At 43.8% G+C, this 16,556-nt stretch overlaps 1 protein-coding gene across 1 annotated transcript in view; it reads right to left on the bottom strand.

Moving 5' to 3' along the window:
- Nucleotides 1-16,556, bottom strand: part of INTS9 (integrator complex subunit 9) — a 76,180-nt gene that overhangs the window by 16,708 nt on the left and 42,916 nt on the right. Inside the window, exons 12-14 of the mRNA XM_082049294.1 lie at nucleotides 9,292-9,463; nucleotides 2,850-2,974; nucleotides 1,338-1,505 (exon numbers count right to left, since the gene is read on the bottom strand). Coding sequence (XP_081905420.1) covers nucleotides 1,338-1,505; nucleotides 2,850-2,974; nucleotides 9,292-9,463 — 465 coding nt within the window. The remainder of the gene's footprint in view (nucleotides 1-1,337; nucleotides 1,506-2,849; nucleotides 2,975-9,291; nucleotides 9,464-16,556) is intronic.

Genomic DNA, 16,556 nt, shown 5'->3' with positions numbered 1-16,556 from the left:
GGGAAAGCTGGTATCCACTCTCTTCCCAGGCTGACACAAGGGACAAGCTCACTGACACCCTCACGGTTTAGGGCAAAACCCAAAGCTTCAGTGCCATCTAAATAACAGGGAAGCCGTGTGCTGGTTCTCCGCATTCTGAACGTGAGGTTTGTTTTGGTCTTGCTGGTGAACAGAAGCCACGTTTTACTAGTCTTAGGTTTAAAAGGATCCAATAAATATGCACATTTCCGAAACAATTAAATACACGTGCCATGATGGAGTTGCATCCAATTATATTTTCTAATTAAAAACCCCTCCTTGTCTCTAAGCAGTGGGCTGGGCAGGCTCCAAACAGAACCGACGCACCAAGCAGACACACAAACCGGTAGGAATGGCTATTGTGGACTAGCTGAGGGATTTTGTTACATGGGTACCAGTTCTGTACTTCACGTTGGGCTTAACTAAGGGCAATTACTCCCTCTACCTTCTGATTAAATGTACACTCACATATTCAACAGTTTCCAAAGTGCAGTAACACCTCCTCGTAAAAAGCCAGTGTCACCTTTGATCCAAGGACACATTTGTGCTGATTGGATTGTCCAAAAAATATTTTAAGATCATGCCTGTTAGAATATGGGTCACGGTTTGTATTACGGGTACATTTATATTTGATTTATGGGGTTAATAAATTATTAATAGGTGTTGCAGGCATAAGTAGCCCACATTATAGATGGCTGGAAGCAACCCATTAACCTGTTGGACTTCAGCAGCCTGTATTAATTAGGAATTAACCATTTATTGAAACTGTTGTAATACAAATGAGCCATTTCACTGCTATGCCTTTAACATATGACTGAATACTGCTGCTCAGGGGAAAGGGTATTTCTCATAGCAGATACACTTGGGAAAGGAGAAAGACGACTCCTGGCTACTAAATCCCAGATTCTCTGGATCCTTTTCATGGCCCTGGGCCACTAATTCAAACTTACTCCTATTTAAACGGAAGGTGACTGGCTTGTCTCACAGATGCCTAGCAGAGTTTGCCCTTTATTCTGTATTTTGAGATCCAGCTCAGGACATACTATGATTCTATGATCCGATACATCCCTGCAAAGGACAATTAACCTGACCATACTTGTTGTTTGCCCACATTCCCATTAGTTTACACAGTGAAACTCTCTCTCAGAAATACTTCTTTCTTAACCCTCCATTTGATAGAAAATGTTTTACATGATCACAGTCAACATCAAGTCACAGCCACAAGACATCTCTAGTCAAAGGGGCTACTGAGAGCAGTAGCTTGAATTTGGCCGCACGAGCCAGAAGCCGCCTCATTTTCCCCACTTTATTTTACTCACTTCTGGCATGATTTCGATTTTCTCGTAGCGCCGCTTGTAGGGAAGCGTCAGGACCTCTGCTCGGCGGTAGGACATGGGTGGGGGCTGGCAGTCTATCATCAGGTCTGTGCGGTGAGCCTGGGTGGGCGGTGGTTGCGTGTACTGCTCCGGGCAAACCACGTGGAGAGGCTGCAAAACAAAACCGTGGTGACTTACAGAAGCAGCTGCCTGGTTCTGTGCGCTGCCCTACAGCAGTAGTCGTTGCCATAAGGAGGTTTGCAGGTTGTTGTTGGCAAATTCATTTATTTGCATGAAAACAACATCCTGGAGATGCAAAATCCAGAGGGTCCAGTTGGTATTGGAACAAATTGTCCAAGGAGCGGGGATGCTCGGCTTTGTGGACAACAATGCCTAAACTTGTGGCTTTAATCACCATTTCGATATCAGCAGTTATGGTAGCTGCCATAAGGAGAGGAAAAAAGAAGAATAGTCAATAGCTTTTTCTCCTAAATCCTTCCTACTGGAGCAAATGACAGCAGTGGTGGAGACCATCACAAAATGGCACAGATATATCAACAGGTGAATCTGCAAAAACATCAGCAAAATAAGCAACTCGGAGTGTTCACGACCTGTCAGCAACATATTCACAAAGCATAAACAGCCTGGTTGTCACAAGGATCACTGCAGGGTTTAAGGAAGTCAAAGGAAAAGACGGAAGAAGATGCTTGTCAGATAAAACAGGCAATGGCAATTGCGATCAGGCGTGCAGTGACAAGCCAGGCCACAGAACAAAGACATAAAATGATCCCATCATTGCTGAGAGGTTCAGAAGAACATGTATTAATATTTTTACACTCAACAAGCTGAAGATAGAGCAAAGGGAAAAGCTCAGCCAGGAAAAATACTGGGTATTATATTAATTATGTCATGAATCAGAAAGCAAATTTCAATAGAAACAAATTGGATGGATAAGGAGAGGCCATTAAAACCAAAAAGAGTCAGGGGGGGAAAGCAGAGACAATATGAATGCTCTGGTCTTCTTCCTAGACAGAAGTCTGGATTTTTCAGGAGTAAGGAAAGCGGTGGATTTGGAAGAGAGACGAGAGCGGAACTCCAGAACAGCAGAGCCGGGACCCAATCAATTATCAACTGCAGGTTAATGAGCAGAGGAGATGATTAAAGCTGAGGGTGCTGAGGATACTCAGCATTTGGTTCCCTTTCCATTAAGACTGTGTTGGATACAGCCACGCTTACTCATTCAAAGAGGAAAAAGAATAAGAGAAAAAAGTTATTATCACTATATACACCTCAAAAAGAGGAAAAGAATGGACACAATGTTTGCTCGAAGCTTTTAGGGGTCTTCTAGCCACCCTGTGCAGGGATTGGTGGTCGCTGCAGATTAATTTTGGAGCAAGAGACCTCAAAGCTGTTGTCTTGGTTTGGTGGTTGTTTCCTGTTAACTGTTGCTCACAATCAACCTATTTATTCTTGGTGTGTGAAGAAACATAAGAAAAGGCAATAAAAATCCATTACCTGGACTTCTTTGAGTAATTTAGACACCTGAATGAAATTCAGCCTTGTGTCGATGGGACAGTAAACGCATTTCATTGCCAAAGGTTGGTAGGGAGCCAGGGCATCCAGATAAGAGAAATCTGGTTCTGCAAAGAGAAATGTTTGGCAAAGTTAATTCTGTTACAAATTTCTCTTACCTTCTTCCTTCCCCCACCCGTTATTTTCTGTTAATTTGATGAAAATTATGCCCACAATTAGTCTTACCTTAATCAAGCAACTGAGCAATACTGTTTCATTTGAAGACATTACTGCATGATTTTTATAACAAACTTAATCAAGACAAAAACATATCTCTTCTTTTTAATCAGATCCCATAAAAGAAGGTGAGATGTGTGAATTTTTGTTATCATAAGGTAAGCCAAATGTCAGCTTGTTTTCCACTGCGACAAAAACACAGCAGAAAAGTTGTATCTTTATAAACCTGTACCAATGTCCTTTGCTGCAGACACATTACCTCCCAAATCCTCTTCTTCCTTACGGTGTGTATCTATATATCTATATCTATATCTCTATCTATGTACTCTCATTATTGACTTCTAAAAATCAGATTAGAGGTTTGCCAGAGAAAAGTCATGCCCTGAACGGGCTTTTGCTCACATAGAGAGTATTACAACATTGAGAATACGACAGAAAGATACGATATTTTTGGTGAATGAAGAATACAGGTCTCATAGGTGACACAGTGTAGGATACATGTGGCCACTTTATTCTGGGGGCCACCAGTTGATGTGGAAAAGCTTATGCTATCACTATGTACCTGATAATTGTGGCATAGGGGAATGCTAGAAAAGGAAAAATTGGTATTAGTTTGGTAATTATGAAGTGGGAAAAAGAGAAATAGATGCATAAAGGCCTCAAAGCACCATCTGCAGAGTGAAGGGCAGTTGTGAAGCACCCAGCATACCATGGCTGGAAAATGGTATGAGGTATTTCCCTGGACTGAGGTATTCCCCTGGACTGCGAACTGGCTGAAGGGAAGAAGCCAGAGAGTCGTGGTCAATGGGGCAGAGTCCAGTGGGAGGTCTGGATCTAGTGGAGGGTTCAAGGGTCAGTGCTGGGGCCGGTATTATTCAATATATTCATCAATGACTTGGATGAGGAAATAGAGTAACTGTTAGCAAGTTTGCTGGTGACACCAAGCTGGGAGGAGTGGTGACACTGGAAGCTGTGCTGCCATCCAGAGACCTGGACAGGCTGGAGAGTTGGGCGGGAAAAATTTAATGAAATAGAACAAGGGCAAGTGTAGAGTCTTGAATCTGGGCAGGAACAACCCCAGGTTCCAGTGTAAGTTGGGGAATGACCTATTGGAGAGCAGTGTAGGGGAAAGGGACCTGGGGGTCCTGGGGACAGCAGGGTGACCATGAGCCAGCACTGGGACCTTGTGGCCAGGAAGTCCAGTGGTACCTGGGGTGGGTTAGAAGGGGGTGGTCAGTAGGTCAGAGAGGTTCTCCTGCCCCTCTGCTCTGCCCTGGGGAGACCACACCTGGAATCTTGTGTCCAGGTGTGGCCCCTCAGTTCCAGCAGGACAGGGAACTGCTGGAGAGAGTCCAGCGCAGCCACCAAGATGCTGAAGGGAGTGGAGCATCTCCCGTGGGAGGAAAGGCTGAGGGAGCTGGGGCTCTGGAGCTGGACAAGAGGAGACTGAGGGGTGACCTCATTAATGTTTACAGATATATAAAGAGTGAGTGTCAGGAGGATGGAGCCAGGCTCTTCTCAGTGACAACCAGTGATAGGACAAGGGGCAATGGGTTCAAACTGGACCACAAAAGGTTCCACTTAAATTTGAGAAGAAACTTCTTCTCAGTAAGGGTGGCAGAGCCTGGCCCAGGCTGCCCAGGGGGGTTGTGGAGTCTCCTTCTGTGCAGACATTCCAACCCGCCTGGACACCTTCCTGTGTAACCTCATCTGGGTGTTCCTGCTCCATGGGGGGATTGCACTGGATGAGCTTTCCAGGTCCCTTCCAACCCCTGACATTCTGGGATTCTGTGATTTTGTGGTATCTGCTCAGGCTGTGAAAAAAGATGAACTTAAAGGAAACTTAAATACAGAGAATTCAGCTGAGATTTCCACAGCCATCCTCTATGTTCTCCCAGCACCCTGAGGAGGCCACTGCCTGGATTTCTTGTGCAGACAGAAAAAAGTATTCTTAAAATTTACCACAGGATGCTCAGCACCCAGCACGGCATCCGACATTTAATATTAAGTCTCATTCTACTGATAAAGCCCAGTTAATTGCTGGCTAAGAATCGGCAATCACGATGTGGTTATATTTACCCTCTGAGAACAGAATGTGGCATCAGCCCATGATCCATACATTTGGAATTGTCAAAGGGATCATTTTGCCAAGTTTAAAGCGATTGTCAGAATAACTGCCCGGGAACGTCAAAGTGAGAAATATTAACAAAAAATGATGGTTGTACAAGAATATCTTTCTAGATGCCCCATAAAATAAAAATTATACTGGGCAAAAAGCCACGCTAGTTAAAAGCAGATGTGGTAGTGGCAGCGAAACAAAGACTAAAAATATCGATGTAAATAATGGGAGTTAATGGCACTAAGTTTAATAGCAACGGATAGAAGTTTAAAAATAAGAATATCGAGAAGGCAGCTAGTTGAAGAATGATCAGCGATCAATTAGAGTTAAATCAGAAGACATTTTAAAACTCATTGGCGAAAAACAGAAAACTTAAGTCAGGCACAGGGCCTCTGCTAGAGAAGGATGATGAAATTGCAAATAGTAAGTTTAAAAATTACCAGAAGGGAGATTTTCCATCCCATCAGGTGGATGACATAGAGATTTGACTGCTTGTATCTGAGAATGCCATGATGTGGCACCTATTCAGATTATTCTTGAGTCAGTAGGTTCAGATAATCTACAGACATGGATTTTCTTCCCTAAGAACCTAGAATAGCATCCAGTCTATGGTGTCTCTGAACAATCAAGAAGAACATAATTAACCTTGGAAATGTGTGAAATTCTAATGAAGCAATCCTAACAGAGGCCTTTGACGGTTTCAAACATGTGAAAAAGGTAACATGAGCTGGTCTCATAGCCAACTCATGTGAAACAAAGGAATAACTGTCCTGAAACTACCAAAAAACCAGAAGCCACCTGCCTGATGGAAGATGGTGTCTGTCAAGGACACATAGATTTTTTCTGATAGAATTACAGGTCTTGAGCTTTTCCCCCAAGACATCTGATTTACTACTGTGTGACAATGAGTTATAAAATCTTCCACTGCACAGCACTAATGTGGCGCGCATAAACTGCTTTGAAGATCTCCTAAGGAGCTGCTTTTTAAAGCATTGTTGTTATCGGAGGGAGAGCAAGAAACTGACTCTTTTCTGCCGTGTTTTCTTCTACCATTTCTTTGTGGCTTAATGGTATTCAATATTTTGGATCAATAATCTATTCGATACTGCTTCAGCGGTAACATTTGCAGATGCCACGAGCAAGGAGAGCAGCACCGCAGCTCACTCACAGCGGGTATCCTGGTTATGGGCTGCAGACACTGTTTTAGTCCATATTGTCTCCTAGTTGTTTTTTATATTACAAATTGGGAAGGTGGAGTCTATCTGGCTCCTGCGGGCTGAACAAGCAGTGTCATCATTAACAATACTGCGTGGCCTGTAGTTTAAGGCCCTAATTGCTAGAAACTAGGACTCTATAACAGAAGCTAGAACATCATCTGCTATCACATACTGTTTCAATGGGCCAAGTTTCTTTCATAACTACAGGAGATTTTAAACTTAAAACAGGAAAAGATAGATAATAGCTGGAGAACAGGAGGCTGAGGAGGGACCTTCTCGCTCTCTGCAATTGCCTGAAAGGAGCTTGGAGCCAGGGGGATCAAGTCTCTTTTCCAAAGTGACAAGTGATAGGATGAGAGGAAACGACCTCAAGTTGGGCCAGGGGAGGTTTAGATTGGATATTAGGAAAGATTTCTTCCCCAAAGGGCTGTGGGGCATTGGAACAGGCTGCCCAGGGCAGTGCTGGAGTCACCATCCCTGGAGGGTTGAACAGACGGAGATGAGGTTCTCAGGGACATGGGGCAGCACCAGGGGTGGGTTAATGGTTGGACTCGATGATCTTGAGGGTCTCTTCCAATCAAAATGATTCTATGATTCTAATTAAATAATAAAAATCCTGGGGATCAGTGGAGGTGCTTCAGATTTCCACTGGAGTTATTAAGACCAGAAGAATTTAAACTGCTACTGATTTCTGTAGACATAGATGTCTTTGTTCCAGCTGAGACGGTGAGAAGAAGTAGGAACATCCTGCTGAGCAATCTGCCTATAGAGTCCAAAAGCCACAGATAACGAATTTAGGAATAAAACTAAACCTGGAATCACTGTGCTCTCCAAGGTCACCACAACCAAAGAAGATCTCAACCGGGAGTTTCAATTGAAGTATAAACTGGGAATGAATATCAAAGATCACAACCTAATGTATCCAGAGGTTGCTACGACCATCATTCAGATGCCTTAACGACTTGTCAGGGCCACGTTCTAATCGAGTCCGCTCTACGTCCTCATTTCACAGAAGGATTACATTTTAATACAGAAAGGTCAATTACCTCTCCCTACAAGAAGGCACAGAAGAGAAGTTCTTGCCATTAAAGTCCAGTTCCTGACACCCTCACTGATGGTGGGTGGCACATTCAGGACATGATTAACGGCACTGATTTCCTAGGGCTTAACGAAACACACACCCCAGCACAGAGCATATATGCTCTGGTTTTAATTGAAGTCTCAGCTGGAGGAGAATTCACTGTTTCCAAGACAATGCATACCTATATTGCCATTTTACCAATTACTGTAATTAGGGCACATCTCCTGAAACTACCTCAAAGGTCAGGAGTGACAGGTACGGTAGCAGTTATGACATCTGTGCTGTGGGACCAGGTACCACTTCCCAGCATCATCACAATCTAGATTTAAGCATCTCATCTGCTCAGCACGAACCTCCATTAATCTTCCCTCCCCTTGCAGTAGGGCTAATTACACCCTTCTTAAACCTTTCCAAATGGGTTTAACAGTATCATGATACCGTGACACTTTTTGGTACCAATATTGTGAAAGAGTCAAAGGGACTTGTTCATCAGTAGCCTCAAGTCTACAGTTAAGAAAACAAAGAAGGAAGGAAATAACCGTTTCTCAGTCCTCTTTGCTTTAGGAGGTTTTGTGCTTTCCAGCAGAGCTATTCACTAAAAAGAGGAGGAAAACAAGCTTAACAGTGGGACTCCATCAGGCTCTTGCTGCTGGAGCAGGTTTGATCAGTCACCCGGTATTCTCCTCCCCATTTCTAATTACTTTGTCCTAGTCCCAAATCCACACCTTCTGAATCTGGCTGACTTATATATAACACATCTCCCAATTATACCACAGCTCTTTAGAGATAAAATCAGTAGCAATGGCCTAAAGGATTATTTCCCTTCTCAGCTGTGAGGAGTGCCCGCTGTAGGGTTCTGTTTGGATGACACGTTGAGTATAAAGAGGAGGAGGCAGTTTGAGGGAAGGCCTTGAAGATCAAACTCCGGAAGATATTCCCTTTGCTAGATTTCCCAAAAGCTTCACGTTCTCTCTTAAATCCTTTGTCTCACTGTTATCGATTGGCATGGTCTCAGGATGCAGCTGCCCTGTGGATCGCAGACTTATTCTGAGGTAGACAGGGCTTGATTCATTAAATCCATTAAAGGTAGGCTCAGTACTAGAAGCAGACCAGGAGAAGCGGAGAAACTTCTAAAGACCTGTTGTGCCGCTGGCACAGCTCCCCAGGGGATGAGCTGGAGCTGAACCTTCAGCTTCACATCCAAACGTGTCTGACAGCCAAAAAAAGTGTCTGAAAATCAAAAACCCTCAGCCAAAAGGCACAGATCGGTACTGCCAGGTCTGCACGGGGCGCACGCCCCTAAAACAGCAGAGATGACAAACGCATCATCAAAAACAGACCAGCCGGTTGCCTGAGGTTCTGATGAAAGGGCAGAAAAGATGAGGAAAGAAAGGTTTGTGATTTCAATGGAACATGGAGAAGTGCTCCTCCTTTCTGAACCACCAGCAATTAGGTCTTGCCTGGGTTCCACTTGCAGCCAGCTGCTTTCAATCCAAAAATTAATTTCCTGTAGGCGTTTTACTGCTGTGCGTAACAAAGATTTTGCTTCGAAATGGCAGGAACGGGCTCTGCATGGCAAAGGTTGGCTCTGCAGGGCTAAAATGAATTAAATGGCACAATAATTACATTTGGCCCTACAGTCAGTCCTGGTGTCTTAACTTAGATGAGCTCCTACTGAAGGCAGAAACTTCTGCCCCAGAACAAATGAGGAAAGCCCCCAGGACGTGGTCACACTTAACCAGAGTGCAAAACCTAGTGTTAATTTAGTAATGATATCTGCGTTTTACTTACCTGTGAATATAACAGTGTTCAAGCTAGATTTTCCCCATAACTCCATGAAATGAACCACGTCCCCAAATCTAAGAGAGGGATGTCCAGTGAACACAACACATGGCTGCTTGAAGTCATTGCTGAAGTCTCCGTGGATGCTGGGATAATGTTTCAACTTGTTTGTCTGTATGAGCTGAAAGAAAAGCAAAAAAATCCAGATATTACAAACTTTTTGTGCCTCTGTGCTCAGTGTGTTTATTTACATGAGATTATAAATATTCTACAGTTTATTTCTAATTCCTCAGAGTCCCTGAGATTTTCCAACAGATTTAGTCATGACTGTCCTAAATGCTATGAAAAGGCAGACAGAATATGGGGCCAGGTGCCTCTGAGTCCTTGCTCCCATATCTTTGGAACCGGCAGTATGGTAATTTAAAGAGTAAGAAAACAAGATAAGAATAATATAAGAATACAAGAATAAGAAGCAGTTGCCACTAGAGCTGGCAAACAGTGGAACAAACTATGTGGTAAACCAGATTTCTCTGCTAGGATGGGGAGTTTGATTTCTCAAGGTGCTTTTTGAAAAAGTATTTTGCTTTATTTCTCCCGCCACTGTTTTCTAATTTGCAAAACGAGGTTCAACTTAAAAAGCAATTTAATAGACTAGTCTGCTAAACACTTTCATGCAATATTTTGCAAGGCTTTGCTTGGCAGGTATAAGCTTCCATCCTGTAAACGGCTGTAAATACGGTTTTCTTTAAAAGTATGCAATTGAACACAATGGAATCACACGCCGAACAGTGAAAAGATACATGGACATAAGGAGTATGAAAGAGGGGAATGGTACTTCCACTGGCAGCCAGTTCTTAGAGGAGGTGGGACTGTCCATCAAAGGTCTCTCTGTATGTTGCTCTCTCCTGCCCGGCACTGCTCAAAATGCAGAATTCACATCTGCATGGTCCAGTAACAGATTTCTGCAGCTGCTGTGTCGAGGAACCCCAGACGATGCCACTAATTAGCAAACAGCGTGTTCTTCACTATATGTCATAATGTGATCTGTGCGTCATGCCCTTATCACAGAATCCCAGAATGTCAGGGGTTGGAAGGGCCCTGGAAAGCTCATCCAGTGCAATCCCCCCATGGAGCAGGAACACCCAGATGAGGTTACACAGGAAGGTGTCCAGGCGGGTTGGAATGTCTGCAGAGAAGGAGACTCCACAACCCCCCTGGGCAGCCTGGGCCAGGCTCTGCCACCCTCATCCCCAACAAGTTGCTTCTCCTCTTTCAGTGGAACCTCCTGTGTTGCAGTTTGAACCCACTGCCCCTTGTCCTGTCACTGGCTGTCACCCAGAAAAGCCTGGCTCCATCCTCCTGACACTCCCCCTTTCCATATTGATCCCCATGAATGAGTCACCGCTCAGTCTCCTCTTGTCCAGCTCCAGAGCCCCAGCTCCCTCAGCCTTTCCTCCCACGGGAGATGCTCCACTCCCTCCAGCATCTTGGTGGCTGCGCTGGACTCTCTCCAGCAGTTCCCTGTCCTGCTGGAACTGAGGGGCCACAACTGGACACAAGATTCCAGGTGTGGTCTCCCCAGGGCAGAGCAGAGGGGCAGGAGAACCTCTCTGACCTACTGACCACCCCCTTCTAACCCACCCCAGGTACCATTGGCTTCCTGGCCACAAGGGCCCAGTGCTGGCTCATGGTCACCCTGCTGTCCCCAGGACCCCCAGGTCCCTTTCCCCTACGCTGCTCTCCAACAGGTCATTCCCCAACTTACACTGGAACCTGGGGTTGTTCCTGCCCAGATTCAAGACTCTACACTTGCCCTTGTTCTATTTCATTAAATTTTTCCCCACCCAGCTCTCCAGCCTGTCCAGGTCTCTGATGGCAGCACAGCTTCCAGTGTCACCACTCCTCCCAGCTTGGTGTCATCAGCAAACTTGCTGACAGTCTCTCTATTCCCTCATCCAAATCATTGATGAATATATTGAATAATACAGGTCCCATCACTGACCCTTGAACACTCCACTAGATCCAGGCCTCAACTGGACTCTGCCCCATTGACCACGACTCTCTGGCTTCTTCCCTTCAGCCAGTTCACAGTCCACCTCACTACCACCTGCCCTTCTAGCAGAAAACCCCCAAACTCTGGCTTTACTCTTCATCGTAACATATCTCTTCATAAGAGAAACTAAGAAAGAACATGATGATAAGCAACTCCTCTGGTCTCTCAAAGCTTTAATTCATCTTTCCAGATTCTCTTTTGTTTGGTATATTCTACCATGGTAGATCTAACTCAAGGATAATGTGCCTACATGAAAAGAAAGCTGGGGATTCTGATGCTTCTTTAAGCCTCTTAGCAACTTATGCACCACACAGCACTTCAATTTATGTTTCTCCCTTTCTTCCTTGAGTTTGGTCGCCTTTATGTTCCCACCAGCAAATATTCTGCTGCAATTTGGCATTTGACTTCCCACCTGTCCTGTTTAAAACAGCTGTGCAACACCTGGATGGCTGGAATGGAACAGGATTGGGGTTTCAGGTAAGATGGAAGCTGTAGGTGGATGCAGTCTGTTATTTCCATGTGGATCCTTGGATCATGGACGAAGGGGATTATACTTTCTGCAGCTTACTAGGAGTATCAAATTCCTATTTAATTTTCAAGAGGAAAAATGGAAAAAAAAATCCAATAACTGCTCTGGCAGTTAACATGCGCTGAATCTTGAAAACATTTTTGCAATTAGGACTAGTAAAGATTTCTGATTAACACATCTGGAGTGCAATATTTAGAATCTAAACTTAGCTTCGGTAATAAAAACTGCAGTTTAGCAGACAATGCACAAAACAAATTTGATCCCATATAATTCTGGCACTTAAAAGAATGGGTAGGAAATGGCCCCACAAAGCTTTTCACTTATTTTTTCGAGGGAAGTCTAAAGCCTCAAAACTGAAGTTGCAAAAGCAGTTTTAACTGGGTAAACTGGAAGAAGGGCCCAATTTCTGTTTCAGATATTCAATGGGATATGTGACGTTCCAGGGACCAGCAGAGTGAAAGACATTTCTAGAGCTTGCAGTTCTGTAACACACTCCTGAGAACCACAGATTTCCTGCTTCATAGGATCCTTAGGCTTAGATCTATATTTGTCTACAGTAGCATTCAAACCTTTGCTAAGATGTGAGAGCAGCGCTCGGTGAGCAAAATAATCCTCAACCGCCTGTTTCACTGCTCTACCTATACAAATGTTCATTGTTCGTACACATAAAAGCCGTATTCTCTTCAAAACATTATGGCAGCTTCAAATCCCTTCCTGTCACTTTGTAGAGAGACACAGACTCGGTTTCCAGGACCTTGGGTTTTGTGTGTGTCATTCCTTTTAATTATTTTTATCATATTTTCAGCAACACAGCATGACACTGGGGCACTGAACTTGCAAAATAGGTCCAACAAAATTACACTCATCATTAAGGGGACTAAACCTGTAATGATTTGTACAGGTCTTTCATATCTACAGATCAGAAGGGCTGTATAAGCACTACAGTCAATCCTGTCCCAAAACCATTCAGCCAAACAATATTTTCAAAAGGAAACTGATTTCTGGAAACCAGAAACAACATTCAGAGTTTCTTTCTACAGAAAGAACCATTATTGACTGAAAGCTTAAGAGACAGAGGATGGTAAAGTACTGAACCGAGACGGAGGAGAGCTGTGGGTTTTTGAACTCCCGATGGCTATGCTTCCCTTTAAAGCAGTAAACTTGATTTACAGGGTCAGCAACTGCTGCTATAAACAGGATAAATCTCCAGAGCCTTTGTGTGCCCTTTGTTTTTGTGAGCCAAAATACACCGCTATTTCCTCTGGGTCTTCTGGGTCCAGAATTTTGAACAGAAATGGTTCTTATCAACGAACGAGTGATGCATTTATTACTTGGCCCCACTCTCTTCATAAGACCAATGCTAACAGGGGCCTAATTCTATTTAACACTGCAAGACAAAACATAATGCTATACAGTCACCTGGTTCCAGGTATTTATTACTTTGAATGTGTTGCACAGGAACTGGTATATGGAGGAGGGAAACAAAGATGAGGAAGACAAACGCCAGTATTTAAGACCATAGAATCAATATTACTCCCATCCTGGCAATTTTCAGCCACATAGAGAGGCTTTTTGTAGCCATTTCTCTTAGATGTTGCTAACAGAAACCTTAATAAGAGGCCAGTAAATCCAAATTATTCCTCCATTAGCAAATACCAATCAGTGTCAACCAACTCTCAAATTTTCCTGTTGTGGACATTTAGCGAAGTATCGTCAGCTCTGGATCCACGCATTGTAGAGCCTGAAATCAGCTAGGAAAGGGAGCAAAAGCTTCTCGTTTTGCCTTGCTGGAGCAATTAAGCCACTCATTTATAAAGCACCTCCACAAAAGGGCTGACACAGAGCGTACGATCCACGGCTCCTGGAGGAAAGGGCTGGGAGATGGTTAATTCCTCAGCTATGGCTGCGTTTAGGATGGGACGTTCCCACGTGCTCAAGGAATTTGGTAAAACACCACAAGTTGGTTCTGGGATACCAGAATAATATTTCTAAACAAAAATAATTACTGATTTTTGCTCCACAGCATTTCATCTAGGAGTTGTGGAGCTTTAATCTAAGCCTATTTAGACAGTTGAGCCTAGAATAAAACTGCTTGTGTGCCCTGGAAGTGAAAGGCACCACCTCCTGCTGCTGTATTCACAAACCTGCGCAAACTCCAGTTTTTAAGAGTGCAGAAGCTTCCAGCATTGCTTCAGTTTGAGCTGCCTCTTCTCTGGTGAAAAACTGAATTGCCACTTTTGTCCATGCGCAGGGGAAAGGCATCCACAGGTGATCCAGCCCTTTCCTAACTGACTGTTTCTCCACTTCTCCAGTTTTCCTCCCGAAAAATGACTGGTTGGAATGTTCATCAGTCCTGCTCCGGATCCTGATTCACTCCGGAGTCACAGCAACTCTTCCTCCAGCCATCACAGTGAAACAAACGCCTTTCCAAGAGGCTCTTTTAGCCTGTGCACCAGCTAACAGGCTGCAGATGCAACTTCAAAAGCTTGTGCGAGAATCTGGATGCCTCATTCATATTATCTTCAGTAGGAACTGATGTCCAAATCCATCCCCAAGAGCCTGAAGCACTTTAGCCCACATTCTTTGCTCATAAAAGAGGGAAAGAACATTCCCTATGACTGGATTTAGGAAACAAACTGCAACCCCAAAGCACAATAAATTGTACGGGAGGAGATATGATGAACACCTACTACTAGGTTAAAGTGGAAGCATTGAGGAGGGAGTAGAAGTGTTCTGGGTTCTCTGCGGAGTTGAACAGTGTGTCTGGTTTTATTCAGCGCGGCAGAACAAGGAATGAGTTCAGAACAGGTAAATCACAAACCTGGAAAATTTTCGTGCACAGAATGAAAAAGCTTCAAACAATTTAGTATAGAGAGAAGACTAAATAAAAGTAATAATTATAGAGATTGTCAAGATACTTTCATTTATCTTCTTGTAACAATTATAAAGGGATAGTTAAGTGAAATGCAAAATACAATCCTAACTGATTCAAGGAAGTAAACGCTCTTTTATACTATGCATCAGACCCCATTGGAACTCATTGCTGCATGAGACTACATCAACAATTTGGGGCATTTTTGCCTTGTTTGTTTTGAAACCCTGCTGTTTATACAGCTCACAGGAATGTCGAATTTCAGGACCAGACAGCATGCTGGGCTGGACTTGTTCTGCAGATAATTAGAAGCTTATTTCCTGGCCTGTCCCTTTCTGATGTATCACGCCAGGCATGTTATTAATGCTTGCAAATAACTAAGGGGCTTGTCTGAGTAATTCCCTATTTTCTTCCAACAACTGAGCAGCTAAGCGCATCTTTTCACGACAGGCAATTTCCGTATAGTTTACACCGCACAAGCCTACCATTACTTTGGCAAGAAGTAAGGCAATTCTCCACTAACAACCCATCCAACAGAAATGATCGTTCAGTGTCTATTTCTGATACTCATTAAAAATTCCCTTAAGAGCCAGCAAGCAGAGCTCCTGATTGTGAAGCTGTGGAGTCACAGATTTAGAAAGAGAGTGTTTATTTAAGACATAAAGACCGGCTGCTAAGGCTCTAACTCAGTCTCAAGTTCAAGTCCTTGCTCCCTCCCAGACTGATGGTTTGGCCATGGGCAGGTTATTCAGGCCAGGTCTGTATTAAGACCATTTTGCTGGGTAAAATTACACCACAATTTTATAGCATCTGAGCCTCCTATGGCTGCTCTTTGCAGAGGCATCACAGGGTTTCTGCGAGGGAATAATAATACATTTGTCAAAATTTGTACCGAAAAGAAGTTATAAGACGTTTCACATTATCTGAATTATAAATACAGTCTCAGCTGTAAGGTCTTGCCCCCTTCTGTTGACATGGGTTGGTCTAAGCCTGTATTTCATAGAAGAAAAAGAAACCCAGCTCGTTAGAAATGATATGACAGCGTTAAACCATACCCAGCTGTAGGTACCACTAAAACTGGAATGCAGCCCAAGGCAGCTGAGAATTAGAGGAATAAAAGGATGACGGTAGCTTGCCCTCAGAGGACAGAACAAGGAACCAAAAGCACGTGCTGAGCACGGGGTATGTGACGTGGTCACCGTGGAGCAGTGTTGGTGAGTACAGACCTTACGTGTCAGTCTTCTACATAAACCTCAATATTTTGTTTCAAACCAAACTAAACCAAACCCTGCATCTTGCAGATCAGAAAGGAGCAGCCTGATCCCGTGTTCCTAAGCGCGTCTAAACTTCAGTGATTTACAACCTTCAGAAAAAGACTAAAAGAAATAGTAGCCTCAGTCCTTCTTTGCCTGGTGATGACTTTGGTTTGGTTTTGCTGTTAAGCCAGGCTTTCCAGAGAGTCTTGCTACACACCCAGGGCTTCCACCTCTTATCGCACCGACTCCTTTTGCGAAGCAGCAAATAAGTGTCAGGAATTAGTGAGGAAGACACCTATTTAGTCCATCAAGTGGTGGGGTAATACAGGTTACTCCACTTCCCAGTGTTGATCCAGCAGCTGTAAGTGAACATCCTACACACAACCTGAGCTTTGTTAGAGGACGTACCGTGAAATGTGCAGAAATGCCTAAAGGCTACAGGCATTGCATGGTTTGGGAGCCACAGGGATGTGGATACACACTCTCTTGTGTCATTTAGCACATTTATGGGAACTTTTAGGCAAAAACATAAGAATGGCTTCCTAGCAATGATATCAATGGGTC

Source organism: Streptopelia decaocto (assembly GCF_964273445.1).
Source record: "Streptopelia decaocto genome assembly, chromosome: 3".
Lineage (NCBI taxonomy): Eukaryota > Metazoa > Chordata > Aves > Columbiformes > Columbidae > Streptopelia > Streptopelia decaocto.
The sequence above is the reverse complement of the archived record's forward strand: the minus strand, read 5'-3'. Positions and strand labels throughout refer to the sequence as shown.